The 18,270-nt window shown below is 45.6% G+C and overlaps 1 protein-coding gene across 1 annotated transcript; it reads right to left on the bottom strand.

The window, feature by feature from the left end:
• Window positions 1-3,935: 3,935 nt before the first annotated feature.
• Window positions 3,936-9,920, bottom strand: LOC125542488 (receptor-like protein 4). The gene is made up of 9 exons (XM_048705542.1): window positions 9,708-9,920; window positions 8,564-9,631; window positions 8,298-8,442; window positions 7,704-7,775; window positions 6,569-6,637; window positions 5,811-5,879; window positions 5,630-5,707; window positions 4,907-5,115; window positions 3,936-4,537 (listed from the first exon to the last, which is right to left on the bottom strand). Exons 1-9 carry the CDS (start codon window positions 9,787-9,789, stop codon window positions 4,416-4,418), a joined length of 1,914 nt encoding a protein of 637 aa, XP_048561499.1. The 5' UTR covers window positions 9,790-9,920; the 3' UTR covers window positions 3,936-4,415.
• Window positions 9,921-18,270: the final 8,350 nt, after the last annotated feature.

Below are 18,270 nucleotides of genomic sequence, written 5' to 3'. Positions count from 1 at the left end.
CAAGACAAAAAATTTACCATTTTCATTGATTAAGAAGAAGAGAGTTGCTCGGTTAATTAAAAAAAAACGAGTGAAAACCTACATACAAACACCCCACAAGGGGCACATGCGGACAACCTGACCACAGAAACGCCAAACAAACGACCACAACGTCGAGGCCATGGCGGCTCCGATTTTGATGTTGAGTGATTTTGCTCCCCGTTTGGACTCTGGACCCTCGAGCTTCTTGCTGGAGAGCAACTAACTGGAGGTTGTTAATGCGAGCATGTTGAGTGATGCGTCCAGCTGCTGTCACATGTCGCGTGCTGAATGGTCCCTCTGGATTTCAAAAAAAAAAATTGTACACATTTAGTGGTTTAGATGGGTTTTTTCTTCTTTTTCAGCTTTTTGATTTTTGTCTGGTTTTCCCAAGGTTTTGGAGAGAGAAAATTATGGATTTTTTTGCCCGAAAACAAATTATGCTTCGACAAGAAGTATAGATTTGCTTGCGCGAGTTGTGCTTCCGAAAAGGAAAAAAATATGCTTCCATGAGAAGCATATATTTGCTTCCGCAAGAAGAACAGTTGTGCTTCTCGAAAAGGGATAAAATATGTGCTTCCACGAGAAGCACATATTTGTTTCCGTATTGTGTTCCTCGGAAAGGGGGAGGGGGGGATTTTGTGCTTCCACAAGAAGCACAGATTTGCTTCCGCGTGCTACTCGGAAAAGAAATGTATGCTTCCGGAAGGAACAAGATTTGTGTTATAGATTTGCTTCCGTGAGAAGCACACTTCTCGGAAAGGGAAAAAAGTATATGCTTCCACGAGAAGTACATATTTGCTTCTCATGCAAGTACAATTTGCTTCTGCCTTGTGCTTCTCAAAAAGTGAAAAAAGAATGCGCGCTTTCAGATCTGGTTTTCCTCATTTTGTGTCTTTTTATCAGTTGCCGGGTTTTTTTTCATTTTTTGGGGATTTTTTTCGTTTTTGGATTGTCGAGAAAAAAAGATTGACGAAACCTATTAACATGGGATCTAGTTGCAACGAGAAATCCAGTGGTAAAAACTTTTGGAATTTAGACGCACGATTTGAGTGATAAACATTTTAAATAAACAAAATCTACGGAAAAAAAAAGAGAAAACCATAGGTTGCAACAATTGACACATATGTAGTGTGCCACTTGTCAGCGTCTGAGAAAATGGAACTGACCTTTGCGTGAGACAATCCTTAACTAGTGACCGTAGCCCATAATGAGCCAACCCATTTTAGCGCAGGTACGGTTTTCTTCTTCTTTCCTTTTCCTTTTTCCGTGGGGTTCAGTTGATGCTGGTTTTCAGTGAATCTATTTGGATAGTCTTCATTCATGTGTTTTTATAGATTTGATCTTTTCGATCTATGACTCTCTTCGTCCATGATGATTGTTGCTCTGGTGCGCTGATTATGTGAAACTTTAGTACAGTGACTTTTTGACTGTCCACTGTAACAAGGTTTTTCTGGCTTGGGTGGGGGCGACGTCAATGGCATGCCTTCGACTCCCTCCAGAGCTTGTAGTCGTTGATAGGTGATCCATGAACCTAATTGTAACTTCTGTTATCTCTGATGTTCTTTCCACTGCCCGAATAGGTTGAAAGTTTCTCGCGCAAAAAGATATCGATCGATGATGCGGTCAGACTGGTGCTGATCAGGTCATGATATCTAGTAGGTGCCGCCGTGTAAGTGAGGTACCCAGGAAAAACGCTCACGGTCTGGTGATTAGCATGTGTTGTCCACGAGCAGCGAGGATGACTGAATGAGGACCCGGTCGACGGAACCTTCCTATCGTGCGAGTCGCGACCTTGCTTGCCGTCCGCGTATGCTGAAGACGAAGACCTAGAAGGGTGCATTCGTGGAGCAATAGACGCTGAAGATAGCAATCACCTCAACTTCACCAACTTAGGTATCTTTTCTCTTTTCCCCCTCTGTAATGAGATGACAACAACTTACAAATTGACCAACCTGAAGGAAAGCTATTTGTCTATTTATCCATAAAAAGTTAAGACATCCTCATCTCTTGGAACTTTCTTTTTCACGGGAGCCCCTATATGATGCTATATGCGTTCTGAGCAAAGAGTGATTTTCTTTTATGTATGTTTAGTTTTTTAGCCCAATTTCACAAGGCAAACCGGCTGCATACAAAGGTTAAAAAAAGGTAAAATAAAAAATATAACGACTTTAAAAAATATGCTCGCATGCAATAAAATTAAAGTTAACGAAATTTATTTATTGTTCTTGTTTTCAAAAATATGGTCAAGAAATTTCAAAAATGTATTTATTTTAACAATCCTACTCCACCTGTATTGTGGGGGTATACCGGGCAATCGCACAACCTGGCGCGGGAGCTGTGGCGCTGTGAAATATTTTTATTTTAGTTTTCATTGTTTTTCTTTTTTTAAGTTTTCGTTTTATTTCGCATTTTCTCAAACAGCTTTTTATTAAATTCATGAACATTTTTTGAAATCTGGAAATTTTTTCTATATTTCAAATACTTGAAAAAAATCAATTTATGAACATTCTTTAAAATCTAGGAAGATTTTCAAATTGATGAACTTGTTTGAAATTCGGAATGTTCTTTTGAAATTCAGAGCGCTATTTTGAATATATTTTTATATTTATGAAAATTCTAGAAAAAATAAAATTCATAAATAATTTTTGAAATCCAGAAACCTTTTTCAAGTTCATAATATTTTTTACAATTGTAACATTTTTTAAATTCCGGAACATTTATTGATATTTAGGAGCATTTTTTTAATCTCCTGAACTATTTTTGAAATCCAGGAGCATTTTTTTAATTCGTGAAAAATATTTGAAATTTAGGAACTTTTTGAAATCTTAGCTTTTTTTCAAATCCATGAACTTTTTTTAAAATCCAGAAACCTTTTCCCAATTCATGAAATTGATATTTGTTGAAATCTCAATCATTTTTTGAAGTTATAAAAGAAAGAAAAAGAATAAAAAACCAGGGTGCCACGCGCCCACACACGGGCAGTCCCAATCGTGCGCGGGAGAAGGGAGGGGGTGCACGTTTGTGTGTTGTCCCACACATAGGTCGCTAAATAAGAGGACCCGTGCATGTGAGGGTTCCCAAAGAACTATCGCCGCTGCCAAAGAAATTTTGGTCCCTTCACCTTCGTTGTCATTTTGGCGCTGAGATGTGAGGAAACCTTGGGTCTACAAGAGTTATATCTTCGTCAGTGTTTGGTGGTGATTGTTATTTTATGAGAACAATATTACTCTTGTTCTTTTTTGGTGGTGCCAGAAAGTTAGAGAGTTTTGTGTCCTCACAAATCTAGTTAGTTAGGTCTGATGAGTTTATGTTAGTGTGTCAAGCTTTTTCCTCTATGGAGATTAAATATTTCATTGACACCATGGTGAAGATATTGTGATTCTATGGCATGTGCTTCTAGGGGACCATCCCCAGCCAAAGTATATTCAATGCTCAAAGCTTCCCATCTTTTTGAATGGGAGACTCAAGGGGCTTTCAAAAATCTAATGCTTGTGTGTGGGTGAAAGAGTGACATCATCGCTGCTCCATTCTAATTGCAGCCTCCTTATTGAAGTTTTGGGAGTATTTCGTCTCACAGAGATTGACACCACAAAGAAGATATTCCAAATAGATATCACTGTAATTCTTCCTCATTTTTTTGAGTTACTTTGTTTTTTATCTTAAATTCAAATTAGTGTACCTATAACCATTATGTGTGAATAAAATTATATGTTTTTCCCTAAAAAAGATCTCATGTACCGCAAAGCTGATTAAGACACCAAGCAAAAACAATAGATTACAGCCCCTAAAAAAAGGCCGTCCAATAAGAAATACAGATATTCAAAGACATTGCCAAAACAACTCACATTTAGAGACACTTATGGCCCTTAAAAAAACACTTCTGGCAAGAAAAAACACATGCAAACTCTGGGCCGTTAAGTAAAACATGATCACACACGAACTAATGTTTTCATTGTCCTCGCCTCCTTTGTCAGTAGCACCATGTCAAGTTTTTATACAACAACAAAAATATAGATACCCCCGCTTGCCTTTACATGGTTCACACAGTGGACATCACATCCCTAAGCTAAAACCAACACAAGAATACTGAACCAAAACCTCCGGAAAAAAGAAGCAAGGCCCCCTAATACTAACTACCACCACCAGCTCATACTATAAGTAGAGTAAACATGACATGAGTTACGCCTCGCATAGCTCCGTCGTGTATGGGAGTATCTGCAAGAGAGTGGCGACGAAGCTGCTGCTGCTGACCGAAGAAGCTACAAGGACATGATGTCGATGATGCTGGCAAAAATCAATTCACAACGCACTATCCCTGCTCTGACCATGCAGCCTGTTATGAGTGTTTCTTCTGGGTGCATACAACCGGTCCATTTCCAGCGTGCATGTGTCGCTTATCGAGTGTTCCCGTTCCCGTTCGTGTAGAAACCATCTGTGTTGTGGGCGTCCATCTCTGCCAGCATCACGGACTTTGCCCGCTGATACCTGTTCCTTTTCGCGGAGATTGCTGATATCGCTGCAGACGTAAATCCAACAGGTTAAATGTGTTGTCTTCAGACAAGTGCCAAATGAAGAAAGACAATTGGGCCGTGCGTTGTGACTTCTGTTGACTAGTTCAGCAATAACCATCAAGATCATATAGTTTGAATAACTGAGGCAGAGCCGCAGAGGCAGTATATAGGTAGGTAGCTAAATCTGCCACACTACAGTTTCAGTAAGTATAAACCCAACTAAAGTTTCAAAACCAGCATCATAAATCGATAACTGATACGACTGGCCTCAGCTACAGTTTGTGAAATACAGCACTATGCTAAAAATCAAAATGATGGTCGTTTCATTAATTTAATTCATATATGAAGGTAAAAGAGTTAAATGAGATACTTACAAGTCAAATCTTGAGGGAACTCGAAATCGTAGTCGTATGGTCCCCGTCTTATGCACACTATGTAGACCACTATAAGTATAACAAGCAGAAGAAGTCCAAACGAGGCTCCAAGTGCAATTTTGCCGGTTTTATTCAAGCCTCCTTTCTCCCAGAATAATGCACAAGCAGGTAGAGTAGGCACCCCACATAGGCCTTTATTACCTGACAGACTGCCAACATAATGCATATTTGTAAAAAACAAGAGAATGAAATGGAAGTTACCACATCTAGTTATCCACAATCTATTTAGTACATTAACACATGGCTCTTAATCTATCCGCTCACCCCTTGCACACATATTCTCTCCTTGTTTGTTGCAAGTAATAATTTATAACAGAACATAGTAGAGCATGTCCTGCAACTCACCCCAGGTCTCCAGTTTTACTAATTGATACCTGACACATTATCTCAAATACAGCTTCTATATATGCGGTTGGCGTGCACCCAGTTCATCTTTGGGTTTGCACACTTGCATCATGCTAAACTGTTGAGGAAAGATAAAGAATATACTTCAACCTAGTTATCGATAAATCACTAAGTGTGACAGAATGAGCTAAACCCACAACTCTTTGACCTCGTTTGTAGGGCTGGAACAAATAGCATGAGTACAATAACTCTTCCGGATGGTCATCCTGAGGAAGAAAGTGAGAATTCTGTTGTATGAAAATAGTGGAGATATCTTACTCTATCACGCCACCATGCACGCCAACTGAATAAAGTCTTTCTGGAACTTGCCCATCAAGTTGATTGCCGTTTAGTAGACTGCATAAGAGGTACCTAGTAAGTCAGCATTGTTGCATACATATGCAGGATAGCTAAAAATTGCATTAACAAATTGAATAATACTGTGGAAAACTCTGCTTACACAGTCTGTAATTTAGACGAGCCTATGGTGCCAGGAATACTCCCAGTAAACTGGTTCGAGGACAGATCCCTAAAAATGAAACAAAAAAAAAACTGATGAAAGTGACTCAGATTGTTAGAGAATCAGGCTTGTCGAAGCATTAGATAGAACTACAGGAATAGTAATACACAATGTTAAAGAATTGGCAGACAATGATGAACTGACATTGTAATCCAGAATGAGCAAGCAGAGCTTAGAAGCACATCTACTAATTCAATGCTATTTTTCAACAAAAATAACATGCTGAAGTTACCTAAATAATCTAAGACACATCTGGACCACTTAAAACATCCCTCCATCCAGGTACACAAACAGAAAAAAAAACTGAGACCAAGGATCATTGATAGCCAGTACAGATGTTATACCATCCCGCAGATAAATATTATTATGTATTGTTTAGTCAGTCCATAGACGACTTACCAGCTAAGATGATGTCATCAAAGCCATCAGGTCCTGAAGCTCACAGAAAGAGTTCCTAGAGCTACTTGGTACTGTCCTAGCTTCATGATTCTACATGAGAATGCTACTAATGTGGTGTGAAGCAGGTAAATTCTGCCAAATTACAGTTTTAAAGATTTCATGATGAACATACAAAGTAAGATTTTGTATCATGTACCAATCATGAGCATGTCAACAGCAGAATGTGGGCGCGATAACAATGTGCCATATTTCTAGCATGAAACAGTACAACTTTGCATGCCATGAACTATTGTACTCACAGTGTCGCAAGTGAAGGTTGGCCTAAACCTGGTGGCAAGCTTCCGGTCAACGAATTAGAGCTCAAGTTCCTGGTCAGGCAAGATCATAATATATATTAATGTTCAACAAGGAGAGATGAAAAATTGTAAACTGCGTAAGTAAAATAACACCATTTTGTATAGCTTATCAAAATAATATGAGCACATATGAAAATATGAAATGGTATACAATTTAAACTTGATATCATGGACGATATATCTGGAACACAGAAGTATCAATTGAACAGGTTCTGGAGAAACAATTGCATGATGCGCCTAATGTTGTTCATTGTTTAATATTGTAGTCATCATCTGCATTGATGTATCTATATCGTTCCAGATTTGTGCTGAAACCTCCTACAGGAAGTTCCTTCTAAAAGAACAGTGAAGGGAAGCCCCACTTGCAGGATTTTTTTCATCAAACCAACAAGTACATACAAAATGGGTCCAACGCAATCCGGTGAAGCCAGCAAATGAGAAAATAGCCAGCGTGTTTTTTTGTTGAAATATTGCCTTTCTATTGAACATGTGGTTGACAGGTGGGACTGAGAAAGCCACTCAGCTCATTCCAGATGCATGGTGTGATGCCTGTCCAGGTCAAGGGTTGCTAGACATAGTGCTCTACCACTCCTTGGCAGTTGGTCCTATATTGACTTTGGGACCTTCCAATAATATATTTCACACTGAATTTGAGATTTCCTTTATTTCCAGGTGACACCCTGTACTCTCATCTCTATTTTTTGGATTTGTACTGCTCCTTGCTTTAGTACCTAGAGATGAAATAGTCATATGAAGCTACTCATTTAAGTCTCTCAGGTATCATAACCAAAGCCAAACAGTTATCTACAGTACTCCCTCCTATCCATAATAAGTGCCGTGGTTTTAGTACAATGACACTTACTTTGGATATGAGGGAGTATTGAACTAAAACCACGACACTTATCTTGAATCGGAACGAATACTAGAAAGCTTTGAATTTCAAAGTTACAACTCATGTGCTCCTGCATAGCTAATGCAAACATGAAACTCAAGAGGCATCGATATGCGGAAACTACAAATACCAATGAAGACCAGGATCAAGTTGAAATCAACTTTAAGTGAGTGCAATGATACTTACAAGCTTACCAAGTCGGTTAGATGACTTATTTCATCAGAGATGAAACCTTTCAGCCCTTGACTTGCAAGATCCCTGTCAGGGCAAATTAGAAAAAAACATAAGAGTTATGACATCAACTATTCAACTTTTCACAAGATACTAATAAGTAGAGCATTACAATTTTATTTCCTGTGTCCACTGATACATCTACTGTGAAATTTCATTCAAGCCCATATAATGATACATTGATAACGATGCATGCATAGTATTTGGATTTAGGATTTTAGGACAAAATATTTTAATGTAATTAAAATTTTGCAGTTCAGCTTTCTGGTACAGCTGAGATTGGTAGAGTAGTAAACAGGCAGCAATCACTGAGGCAGATATATTTGCTGCTAGTGCTGTGTGACTGTCAAGATATCTTTCCTCAACAATGATCTGCAAACACTACCGGTGCCTTTGAAAGATAATTCTACGGTTGTCTTTGGGGATTAAAACAGAAATGTATTTGGTAAGTCAGACACAGAATAATGACTACTTGACAGCAAAACAGAAATACCCTAATGAAACAGTGAATGGATAAAAATAGCATTGAGATATCGAAAGTGCACTCACAGCTGAGTGATCACAAGCCCTTTGTTACCGGGATGGCAAGTGACTCCCTCCCATGCATCCCATGTCCGCGGCGCGCAAGGGTCCCCATTCCACCCCATCCTAGCTGGAATTTTCAGTGAATCCTTCAGGGCCTTCATCGCAGCCGCTGCCAAAAACAGTGCAACATGCTCAGCGAATGTAGGCTGGTTTTTTATAGTGAAAATTGGAGAGCTCGATCGGCCCATCTTGTTCGGAGAATGCGCATAGAGTATCGAATTATAGGTTACCTTGGTGTGGCACCGTCCTTGTCTCAAGGGGCACCATTGCATAATTCTCGAGCCCACACAGAATCGGCCGTCCCACTACTGGCACAAGCCTGACGCTCATGGTGGAGCTGGTCAGGTTCTCCACAATGTATGTCCACTTGAACGCCGTGAACCCTCCCACCTGCTTGAAGATGTCGATCCTGGTCACGTTCCTCCCGGCAAGCATTACGTCGAACACCCTCTGGCCAGGGGCCCTGACCCCGGCGTCGATCTCCGCGAAATGCAGCCAGACCATGTAGGACATCCTCGTGTCCACCGGCATCAGGTACTCGATCTCGTTGGAGGCGTCCCCGCCGGTGGTCACCGCCGACCTGTACATCTTGGTGGGGAAGTAATTGGGCGGCTGGTTGCTGCCGAAAATCTTCCTCCCACCGGCAGTAATGGCGTCGTAGGTGAGGTCGTTGTTCCGGAAATCTGTGCCGGCCTGCCACACCCTGGAGAAGGCGTCGGAGTCGTTGGTGAAGCCGGGGCCGAAGAGGCTGTTCCCGCAGGTGAGGCGGCCGTAGTTGACGAGGACGACGTCGGCGCCGGTGGTGGCGCCGTCGTAGGCGAGCGGGTGGACGGGGGCGACCTCGATGGAGGCGACGACGGGGGCGTCGGTGGAGAGCGAGTAGAAGCAGACGTCGGTGGCCTCTGCGTCGGAGGGGAAGATGAGGTCGGAGTAGGCCCCGTAGCGCGCGGCGGTCTCGGGCCACGGGGAGCGGAAGGAGAGCACGAGCGTGGCGGCGGCGGAGACGTCGAAGGACGGGGAGCGGAGCTTGGAGTCGTAGTTGTCGTAGACGGAGAAGATGCGGAGGTAGTAGCGGCCGGGGGCGAGCGGGAGGGAGTAGCAGGAGGTCTTGCCGGCGGAGGCGGGCGGGAAGAAGCGCAGCGTGCGCTCCTGCGGCTGCGGGAAGCGGTGCGGCTCGGCGACCATCCCCGCGTTGCCCCCCGCCGAGAAGAAGCGGTCCGCCAGCCAGCGGCGGCCGAAGGCCGAGGTGAAGTCCGCCGCGCCGCCGCAGTCGATGTTGTAGCTGTGGTTCGCCTGGGCTGCACGGGCAGAGAGAGCGTCAGCGTACAGCGGAGTATAATTTTGTTTGTAGCTAGCTGGATTGGAGGTGCTTACCGCCGGAGAGGAAGGGGTCGTCGGAGTCGCGGGCGGCGCCGGTGGCCGCGACGAGGAGTGGGAGCAGGAGGAGGAGCCGCATTGCCGCTCCCGGGGCTGGCCGGAGGAGCGGCGCGCGTCCCCTGGGCGGAGAATTTGGTGGGGAGTTTTAGAAGGGAGCGGGTGTGAACGGAGCTGCAGCGGAGTGGAGGAGACGTGGTGGTACCCTGGTACGTTGAACCGTGGAAGGAAGGAGACGAGGCTGGAAATGCTGGATCTGGCCGCGCTGGAGGATCGGACGGCGCTGCAGGCACCGCCGCGCCGCGCTATGGCCTCAACGGCCGCTCGATCAACGGTAAGTGGCGGACCCCAGCAGTAAAGAGGGAGGGGAGAGCGACGGTGCGATGCGAAGCTCTTTGACCCTTTTGCTTTTCACACCTCTCTTTTTACTCTCAACAAAGTCTCAGTTTGTTCCCTTTAGAAAGAAAAAAAAAGTCTGAATTTGTTTGTTTGGTCACGTGAGGAAGCGCGGTAAATGAATGAGTAAAACCGGCAACGGGGCCAGCCTTCCATCCCATGAGCGGTGGTGATCACTCCGTTCGTATCGTACGGGGTGTTATTAATCTAGCAAGTCACGGGCGGGACGGAAGCACTGTTGGATTCGACTCGACTGCTCGTATTTGCAAGTGCTGCCTGTATGCAGACAAAAATTATTGCTACTTGAATTAGGTAGCGGACGTACGTACTCAGATTCGAGGGGTAGATGATGGCGAGAGATGCGTCCAAACACATACAGTGTGTGTGGGAGTGTAGCCTTCCCTTTGGGCCGCTGCGGTCACGGGGTCGGCTAGGCCAGCTGAGTGCCGCGGCAACTACCACCAAATCAGGCAATTAAGCGTGACGTATGGCGCATTTCCCTCCCCGCCCCGCCCTGACCCGACCCGACTCGACCCCATCGCCGATGGATCCGGCTTGCCTGCTTCCCTCCTGCTTTCATCCGTGCACCCACTTCATCCTACGGCTATTTTTTTCTCTTTTTTCTTTCTAATCTAATCATCTCCCCCTTTGATTTTAAAGAGATGAAGCCGGATTTTATTTTATTTCAATCAAATCATGCCACGTATGCAGGAGCACGGATGGGCGCACACCGAAGAAGCAGGCAAAGTCTCGTCCATCGCCGATGGGAGGGCCCGGGCGGGCGGCTTCTCCACGGGTTCGTTCGTTCGTGCCGCGACGTGCGCAGTAATGCGCGGCGCGTCTGCCGTGGTTCGGGCTACACGTACGTACGTACGCGCGTGTACCTGCTAGTTCAGGAATCACGACCATAGTACAGCTTCACTTCCTCCGTAGTGTATCTCTCTCGTCTCCAACGGGCAGCATATAAATTTCTTGACTAGTACTCCTACATACGTGCCGTGCTACTGGGTGCTTGCTTGCTTACTCGCTCCAAGAAGGTACCTACTGTCATCGGAAGCAGCTGACCTCTCCTTCACACGGACAGCGCTAGGACCATCTACTATAACTGATGACCGACTGTATTTATTTACTAAGGACCGAGGCAAAATTCTGTGTTTTGACCCTTTTATCAAACAAAATTGAGATCTGACTCCTGTTTGATTTATTTTTTCAAGATTTGATCATTTTTCCTACTGCCACGAGGCTAGGCGGTAGGATTACCTAGCCTACCGCCAGAACGTGCGGCGGTAGGATACTTATCCACGTCAGCAGCTTTAACGGTCTTCGCCCCCCTCCGTCCCACCCTACCGCCACTGGTCCTGGCGGTAGCCTGTCCGATCCTACCGCCAGGGACCCTCGCGGTAGAGTGCGGGCAGTTATAAGCCACGGGCCGCCCCACCCCTCCCCCTTCTCCCCACAACCAGTCGCCCCAAGAACAGAGGAGTTCTTCCTCTCGCCCCCTTTCTCATCTCCTCCACTCCCCCTCTGATTTTCATCGTTTCTTCACCGTTTTTGGGGATTGAGATGGCCCCGAAGAAAGCAAAGTAAGCTCCTTCGACCCCTCCAATTAGTTTTAGTCAAATAGCTTCCAATTCGTCGCATTATTTGATTCAAATCACTCCCATTTTTGAACTAGATTTAATTATTTTGAACCCTAGGATTGATTTAGGTTGATTCTAGATGTTAATTATATTGTGTTAGATATGAACTCTAGTCACTAGTTGGTATGGTTATGTGAAGATGAACCCTAGTTCATATTATTTTTGGATTATCTTTTTTGATATGATGCATGTTGGAGGAATTTATTGTGATACGATGATGCATGTTGATATGCTATGATTCAAGTAGTGGATGTAGTTGGAGAACAAATGTTGAACCCTCAAAATGAACCTAGTTCATATTTTTTGTGTTAAAAAATTTTATGATATGATGAATATTGGAGATATTTGTTTTGGTATAGGGTGCATGTGGATGTTATATGATGCAAGTAGTGGATTTTGTAGGAGTAAAAATGGTTAAACCCTCAAGATGAACCCTAGTTCATGGTTTTTGTTTTTGAAAATAATATGATATGATGCATGTTGGATGTTGTTGGTGATGAACCTTTGTGTGATGAATCTATATGTTTAGGTACGGAAGCTTGGAGATGCCGCTCCCGTACATGTACGAGACCTTCCCCGAGATGCTGCAGCCGGTGGGATCTGTCTCAGACGAGGTCCTAGAGGCGACGAGGGCAAAGCAGTGGCACGAGAGGGTAGAGCGGATCCTCGACGATGTCATGGCTTGGTCGCAGAGCGTGAAGGAGTGGAAGAAAGTGAAGGCGGAGATGGAGGCAGATCCAAGTATCTGCCGTGTCCACCGGGAAGCGTGCATTGAAGTTGCGCAGAAGCACGCCAACTATATCCTGCGCAATTTGGGCCGGAGAATCTACTTCGGAAGCAATGCGGAGGAGAAAGCCAGGATGCCGCCCCCAAGTGCATCTGCGTTCGATATCATCAACTGGGGAAGGGCGGAGGCGAAAAATCCAGCGGGCAGGGCAAGGTGGGAGTGCTTGAACGGTCGGATGCCGATCAGCGTTCCGCCTCCACCTGAACCGGTGGATCCGCTGCCGTTTCTGTCTCCACGATCCGGGCTAACATATCAGGAGCTCTGAAGATGATGATGTCTGCCCGCTCTTCGAACTTGTCTGAAAATCGTCCTATTAGTTTGTCTTATGTCTTTCAGTTATGTTCTCGATGAATAATGAAACTACGTGCCTCCTGTATTGCCTTGTGCCTTTCAATTATGCTCTCAATGAATATGAAACTATGTGCTGTCAAATTCAGTTTGAACATTAAGTTAACTTCATGCCACTTGTTCTTGTCAATATGAGTATACTTTCATGGTAAAAGAAATGAGTATATATTTTCATGTAAAACAGAGCACAATTTCTTCGTTTGACATGTCTATATACTTCAAGTTTTATTAATGTGTATGTGATGCCTAAGTTTAATTGTGTTGGGATCTGTTTTTTAGGCTCTATATCATTGTTGTGATATTGATTTTGAAAAGAAGCAAGCAATTAAACTTGAAACCATAAAACATCAGGACCCTACCGCCATGGACCCTGACGGTAGGGTCACACAACATACCGTCAGGGCACTTCGATAATTCATTACAGAAACTTTCCGAGACAAAAACCCAGCCACCACCTACCACCAGGGGTTTCGACGGTAGGGTTAGACAGGCTACCGGCAGGGCCCCTGGCGGTAGGATACTTATCCACGTCAGTTCAGGCAAACGGCCGGCGTTCCCCTCTGTTGCATCTTACCGTCAGGGACTCTGATGGTAGCCTGTCTAACTTTATCGTCAGAACCCCTGCCAGTAGCGAAAGGGTAAAATTACAAAATTCTTTCCAACAAAGATCAGATCCTGACTTTTTATGTGAAAAGGGTCAAAACACGAAACTTTGCCGAGGACCGACTGTATTCATGACCACTTAATCAGTGAGGACCCAGTTACAGTGACGCCCTCAAGCTGTCTGTACACATCGAGCAGGGCCCAAAGCAGAATAAGCAAAAAAGGCCGCGTCGACGACGCGGACACATACAAGGACTTGGCAACCGCATTCTTCTTTTGTGTGGGTGCCGAACGCATTCAATATCCACAATCTAACGGAAAAGTTGACGTCAACTCGGATCAGGTAACCTACAGGCGCCAAGGCACAACACAGCCAGGACAGTAGTCTAATCCATTTAACATATCGATCAACTTGAATCCAGACTAAAATGTACGACAGCTTTGGAATGTGCATTACAGTATTTTAGTACTACCACTAGTACCAGCTTTCATTCCTTGATTCACGACCAAACAGTACAGGATCAAGCTAAGAACATCTCTAACAGACTCCGTATAATGCTGGCTCGGAAAAATCCTTCACAGTTCGTTGTAGATGAGATTCGCGAGGCGAATTCGTGCGTTGCAGATCAGACCCCGTATATGAAACTATAAAATTTAAGAAAAACATACGCGGGAGAAACTTGCAACGACATTGATCATACATTAGTTCATCTACATACTACATTGTTCATACATAGTTCATCCACATTGTTCATACTAGAGGGGGAATCTGTGGGCCCGAGCCTAGCTACCAAAATCGACGAGCTCGCGGTGGCGATGATGCGGCGGAGGAGCTGAAGGAGCTAGTCCTCGTCGGAGTCGAGGTCGATGAAGACCTTGGCCTGCTCCGCCTTCATGGCCCGCAGGTCCGCCTCCTTGGACGCGTGCACCTGCGACACTGCGACGCCCTACTCGAGGAAGGTGCGCTCGTAGTCGAGCGCGTCAGCCTCCTCCAGCTACTTCGCCGAGCGCTCCATGATGACGCGCGCAAGGTGCTCCTCCTGCCCCAGGGGAGGTAGTTCTCGGGGCCGATCACTCCTCGACGCGGCGGCGCGTCAGCCTCGGGCTTGACAGCGAGCGGCCCGAGCTCCTCTGGCTCTCTCTTGACCAGAGTGAGCCGCGAGCTCGAGGCGCCCTCGGATGCTCCCCGCGGCAGAGGGGCTGGAGGAGGCGTGGCGGTGGCGGGCGAGCTCGCGCTCGTACTCGATGAGCTCGCGACGGTCGGCTCGCATGGTTGAGCCACCTCCGCGTGCCGGCGCTCCGCGTCATCCCCATAGCTCCCATAGCCATCCATGGCTTTTTTAGGCTCGCCGGCGCCGAGAAATTAGGCGAAGGAGGAGGGGAATTGCGGCGGAGGAGGTAGGGTTTGACCCGTATCCGAGCAATGAAACCGCATATATAGCAGTGTGGAGTGAGTTTTTACGGGCCACGATAGATTTTTTACGGGTCGGGTCGTGAATATGATGTCTGACCAGAAAAACGAGCTGGACCTATATACTCGTCGAAATTATATGGATTCGATCCTTTTGCGGAGTCCCGTGCCACGAAAGACACCAAAAGGCAGGCGTCGTGCCTCGATCTGCACCGCATGTACTTGTACTGCTCCAGTTAATGGCAACCACGTAGGTATACCGCTTCAAAACGACCGTGTTCATTTGGTTTCGTTGCAGCACACCTGCGCTTTGCACTAAGCCCAAGCTGCACTACTACATCCCGATCAGTGCATTGCAAACACAGCTCATAGTCATAGCGCGATTGGATCAGTAGTTGGGTATTGGCTATAGAGAACCGGCCAAAGGTAGTTTACGACAAGGAGCTAGAGTACTTCCCGTTTCCCGATTGATGGTGATCATATCGTGGTGGGCTCAAGGAGGCAGCAGCCAAATTACAGACTGTAGTAGTACTGTACAGTTGGTGGTACTCGTGGCCTATAGACAAAGGCGATGGCCACCACCCGACATCAAGCCTGCTTCTACCTAGTAAATGACGATTGATGAGTGATGATCCGTCTAACCTGATCGCGCCATGATTGACGGCACTAGAGCCAACATTTATCATCTAATTTCTGCGTTCAAGATTCCCAGCCGCGGTTCGTGCCGCGACGCGCTGTTCGATCTCTTCCCGCTTTGCTGCCACCACACCGTGCAGCCAGGGCAGGCAGTGGTCACTCTCTGAAACTTCAGACTTCCCCTTGAGTAATTACAGTGCCGCCTACTGAAAAGTAGCAGTACAGCAATGGCCAGATTAATTTGAAGCCAGCCGAGACCCAACTACTCAACATGGGAATAGGACTGTAGAAGAATATGGACATGATCAAGGCGCGATGCAGACACATGCGTGCCGGACAACGACTTGGCAACCGCTATCCTTCTTCTTTCTTGATCCTATCGGCGGAGTACGTACCGATCGACATCATGCAACAGAATCTAGTAGTTGACATCAACGAAGCTCGCATGAAATGCAACTTGGATCCGGCCGAACTAAAATATGCAAGGTGGTACTACCCAACAAGCTTCGGAATCCGCGTAGATAATACAAGTACTGGCTTCATTCCTTCACGGGCGAACAGCAGTACAACAACAACTCGCCCGTGGCACGGAAGACGCCAAGACGCAAGCGTGCGCCGTGCCAGGATCTGCGATGCAAAGGTCGGACTGATATGATTTTCTATGCGGGCAGTTCTGTGCGCGGGCGCACCCGCGCAAACTTTGGGCCGATCCAACCCTGACGTTAGATGCGCCCCGCATAGCCGTCGGATCATGCCCTTTCTCAACGCTTCTCACTCCTGCACGTTTTCAGATCTGAAGAAAGCACCGCCGCAGGTCATGGCGGCCGCCCCCGTCGCTGCGTCGCACAGCGCATGGACGCCCTCCCCCGTTTGCCCTCACCGTCGATAGTCGCCGTTGTACTCGATGTCAACGCTCGCCATCAACGCCCGCAGACAAAAAAAGTTGTCGAAAAAGCTGCTATGTGTTGCCACCCATGTTGAATCAATTGGAAACCCTGGTTCCAACAAATTAAAGATATGGTTGTAGCAAAAAAACACTGATCCAGTAAAGAATTAACTTTGATGAATACATTTTTAGGTGCTGGTTCTAACAAAAAAATTGTGGTCGTAGCAAAAAAAAATCGATGATCTAGAAAGAACGAACTCCGGTGGAAGCATTTTTTGGTGCTGCTTCCAGCAAACGCTTGGGTCACATGAAGGCCACCCACCCCAGGGGGAACATATCTGGTGCACCAAGGTAATTGGTGCTACCGGTGCATCGGAGCCCGTTGCACACTAAAAAATGTTCAAAAAAATGTGGAAAAGATTTAGTGTATCGATACAACATCGATGTATGTTGTCACAAAAAATCAAATCAAAATTCAAAACAATGATCAAGATACAAAAATGACAAATTTGACGTCAATGTGCTAGTGGGCCAAAACTGAAGCCCAACTTGTGTTACGTACTATTCAGTGTCAAATTTTTATTTATGTATCTCAAGCAATGTTTCGAATATTTATCTAATTTTTTGTGACAACATACATTCATGTTGTGTCAATGCACTAATTTTTTTCGATTTTTTTTGAACATTTTTGAATGTGCAATGGGCAACCGGTGCACCGGTAGCACAAATTGCCCCGGTGCACCAGATACATCCCCCCCCCCCCCCCCCCCCCCCCCTCCACATAAACTTGTCGTGGTGACCTGCAACTCACCGCGGGGGCCGCTTCCAGCAAAAAGCAGGCGCGGTTGGACCTCCAGCTCGCTCCCGCAACGGTTGTAGCATCCGCACCAGCCGGTAGTAGCTCGTCAGCTTGGGGTTGCAGCTCGGTCGTTCCCCGGTTCCACCGCTCGTGTCGGGTGTAGTCGCCGGTGTGCTCACCGGCGACGCCCTGGGCAGGGGGAAAACAACGACAGAAAGATGGGCCATGAGGGAACATCAGAGCGCGGGTGGAGGTGCGAGGGAAGGGGAGAGATTGGGACGACCCCGCGACGGGTGGATAAGATTGCACGGGCCCATATGGATGAAATGTGGCTCTCTGTGGGTGGGCGATGTGCGTGACGAGGCACGTGACCGGCCAAAAGTTCGGCTGGCGCGCCGCACACAAGCGTTTACCTTTCTATGCGTGTGAACCCAAACCTTTATTAAATTAAAAAACAGTAAGCTCAGCTACCTACAAGCCTCGACAGCAATTTGATGTTCTTAGCTGTTGGATCACCCTCACATACATTCTAGATTTTATGACATTTTTGCAGTAATGTACATCTTAGAGGGAATGTATCTAGTGCACCCGCACTTGTGGTGCTACCGGTGCACCGGATGCCATAAAATGTTTTAAAAAATCTGAAAAAAAAATCTAGCACGTTGATGCAACATCAATGTATGACGTCACAAAATTTCGTATAAAAATTTGAAATATTTTTTGAGATACAAAAATGACAATTTTGACTTCATTGTGATAATGGGCCAAATCTAAAGCCCAAGTTATGTTATGTACTATTCAGTGTTGAATTTATCATTTTTGTTTTTCGAGTTAGGTTTTGAATTTTGACTTCAAATTTTGTGACAACTTACATTGATGTTGTGTGAGTGTGCTAATTTTTTTCCAGAATTTTTTAAACATTTTAAAAATACAATGTGAGCTCGGTGCACCGGTAGCACCACAAGCTCCGGTGCACCAGATATTTTCCCACATCCTAGATTACCTAGTCATCCCATAGATTGGCTATTTTTGGCACCTGTGGACCCGAGCTCCTATT

This window comes from Triticum urartu, chromosome 3, assembly GCF_003073215.2.
Source record: "Triticum urartu cultivar G1812 chromosome 3, Tu2.1, whole genome shotgun sequence".
Taxonomy (NCBI): Eukaryota; Viridiplantae; Streptophyta; class Magnoliopsida; order Poales; family Poaceae; genus Triticum; species Triticum urartu.
The sequence above is the reverse complement of the archived record's forward strand: the minus strand, read 5'-3'. Positions and strand labels throughout refer to the sequence as shown.

What these genes read in the sequence shown, in the direction of transcription:
- LOC125542488 (XM_048705542.1), bottom strand. Translation starts at nt 9,789, where the DNA reads ATGCGGCTCCTCCTCCTGCTCCCACTCCTCGTCGCGGCCACCGGCGCC. An exon ending in AAGGACGGTGCCACACCAAG is followed by an intron (nt 8,443 to 8,563) that starts GTAACCTATAAT and finishes TGTTTTTGGCAG; the next exon opens with CGGCTGCGATGAAGGCCCTG. An exon ending in GTTCCCTCAAGATTTGACTT is followed by an intron (nt 4,538 to 4,906) that starts GTAAGTATCTCA and finishes TTACGTCTGCAG; the next exon opens with CGATATCAGCAATCTCCGCG.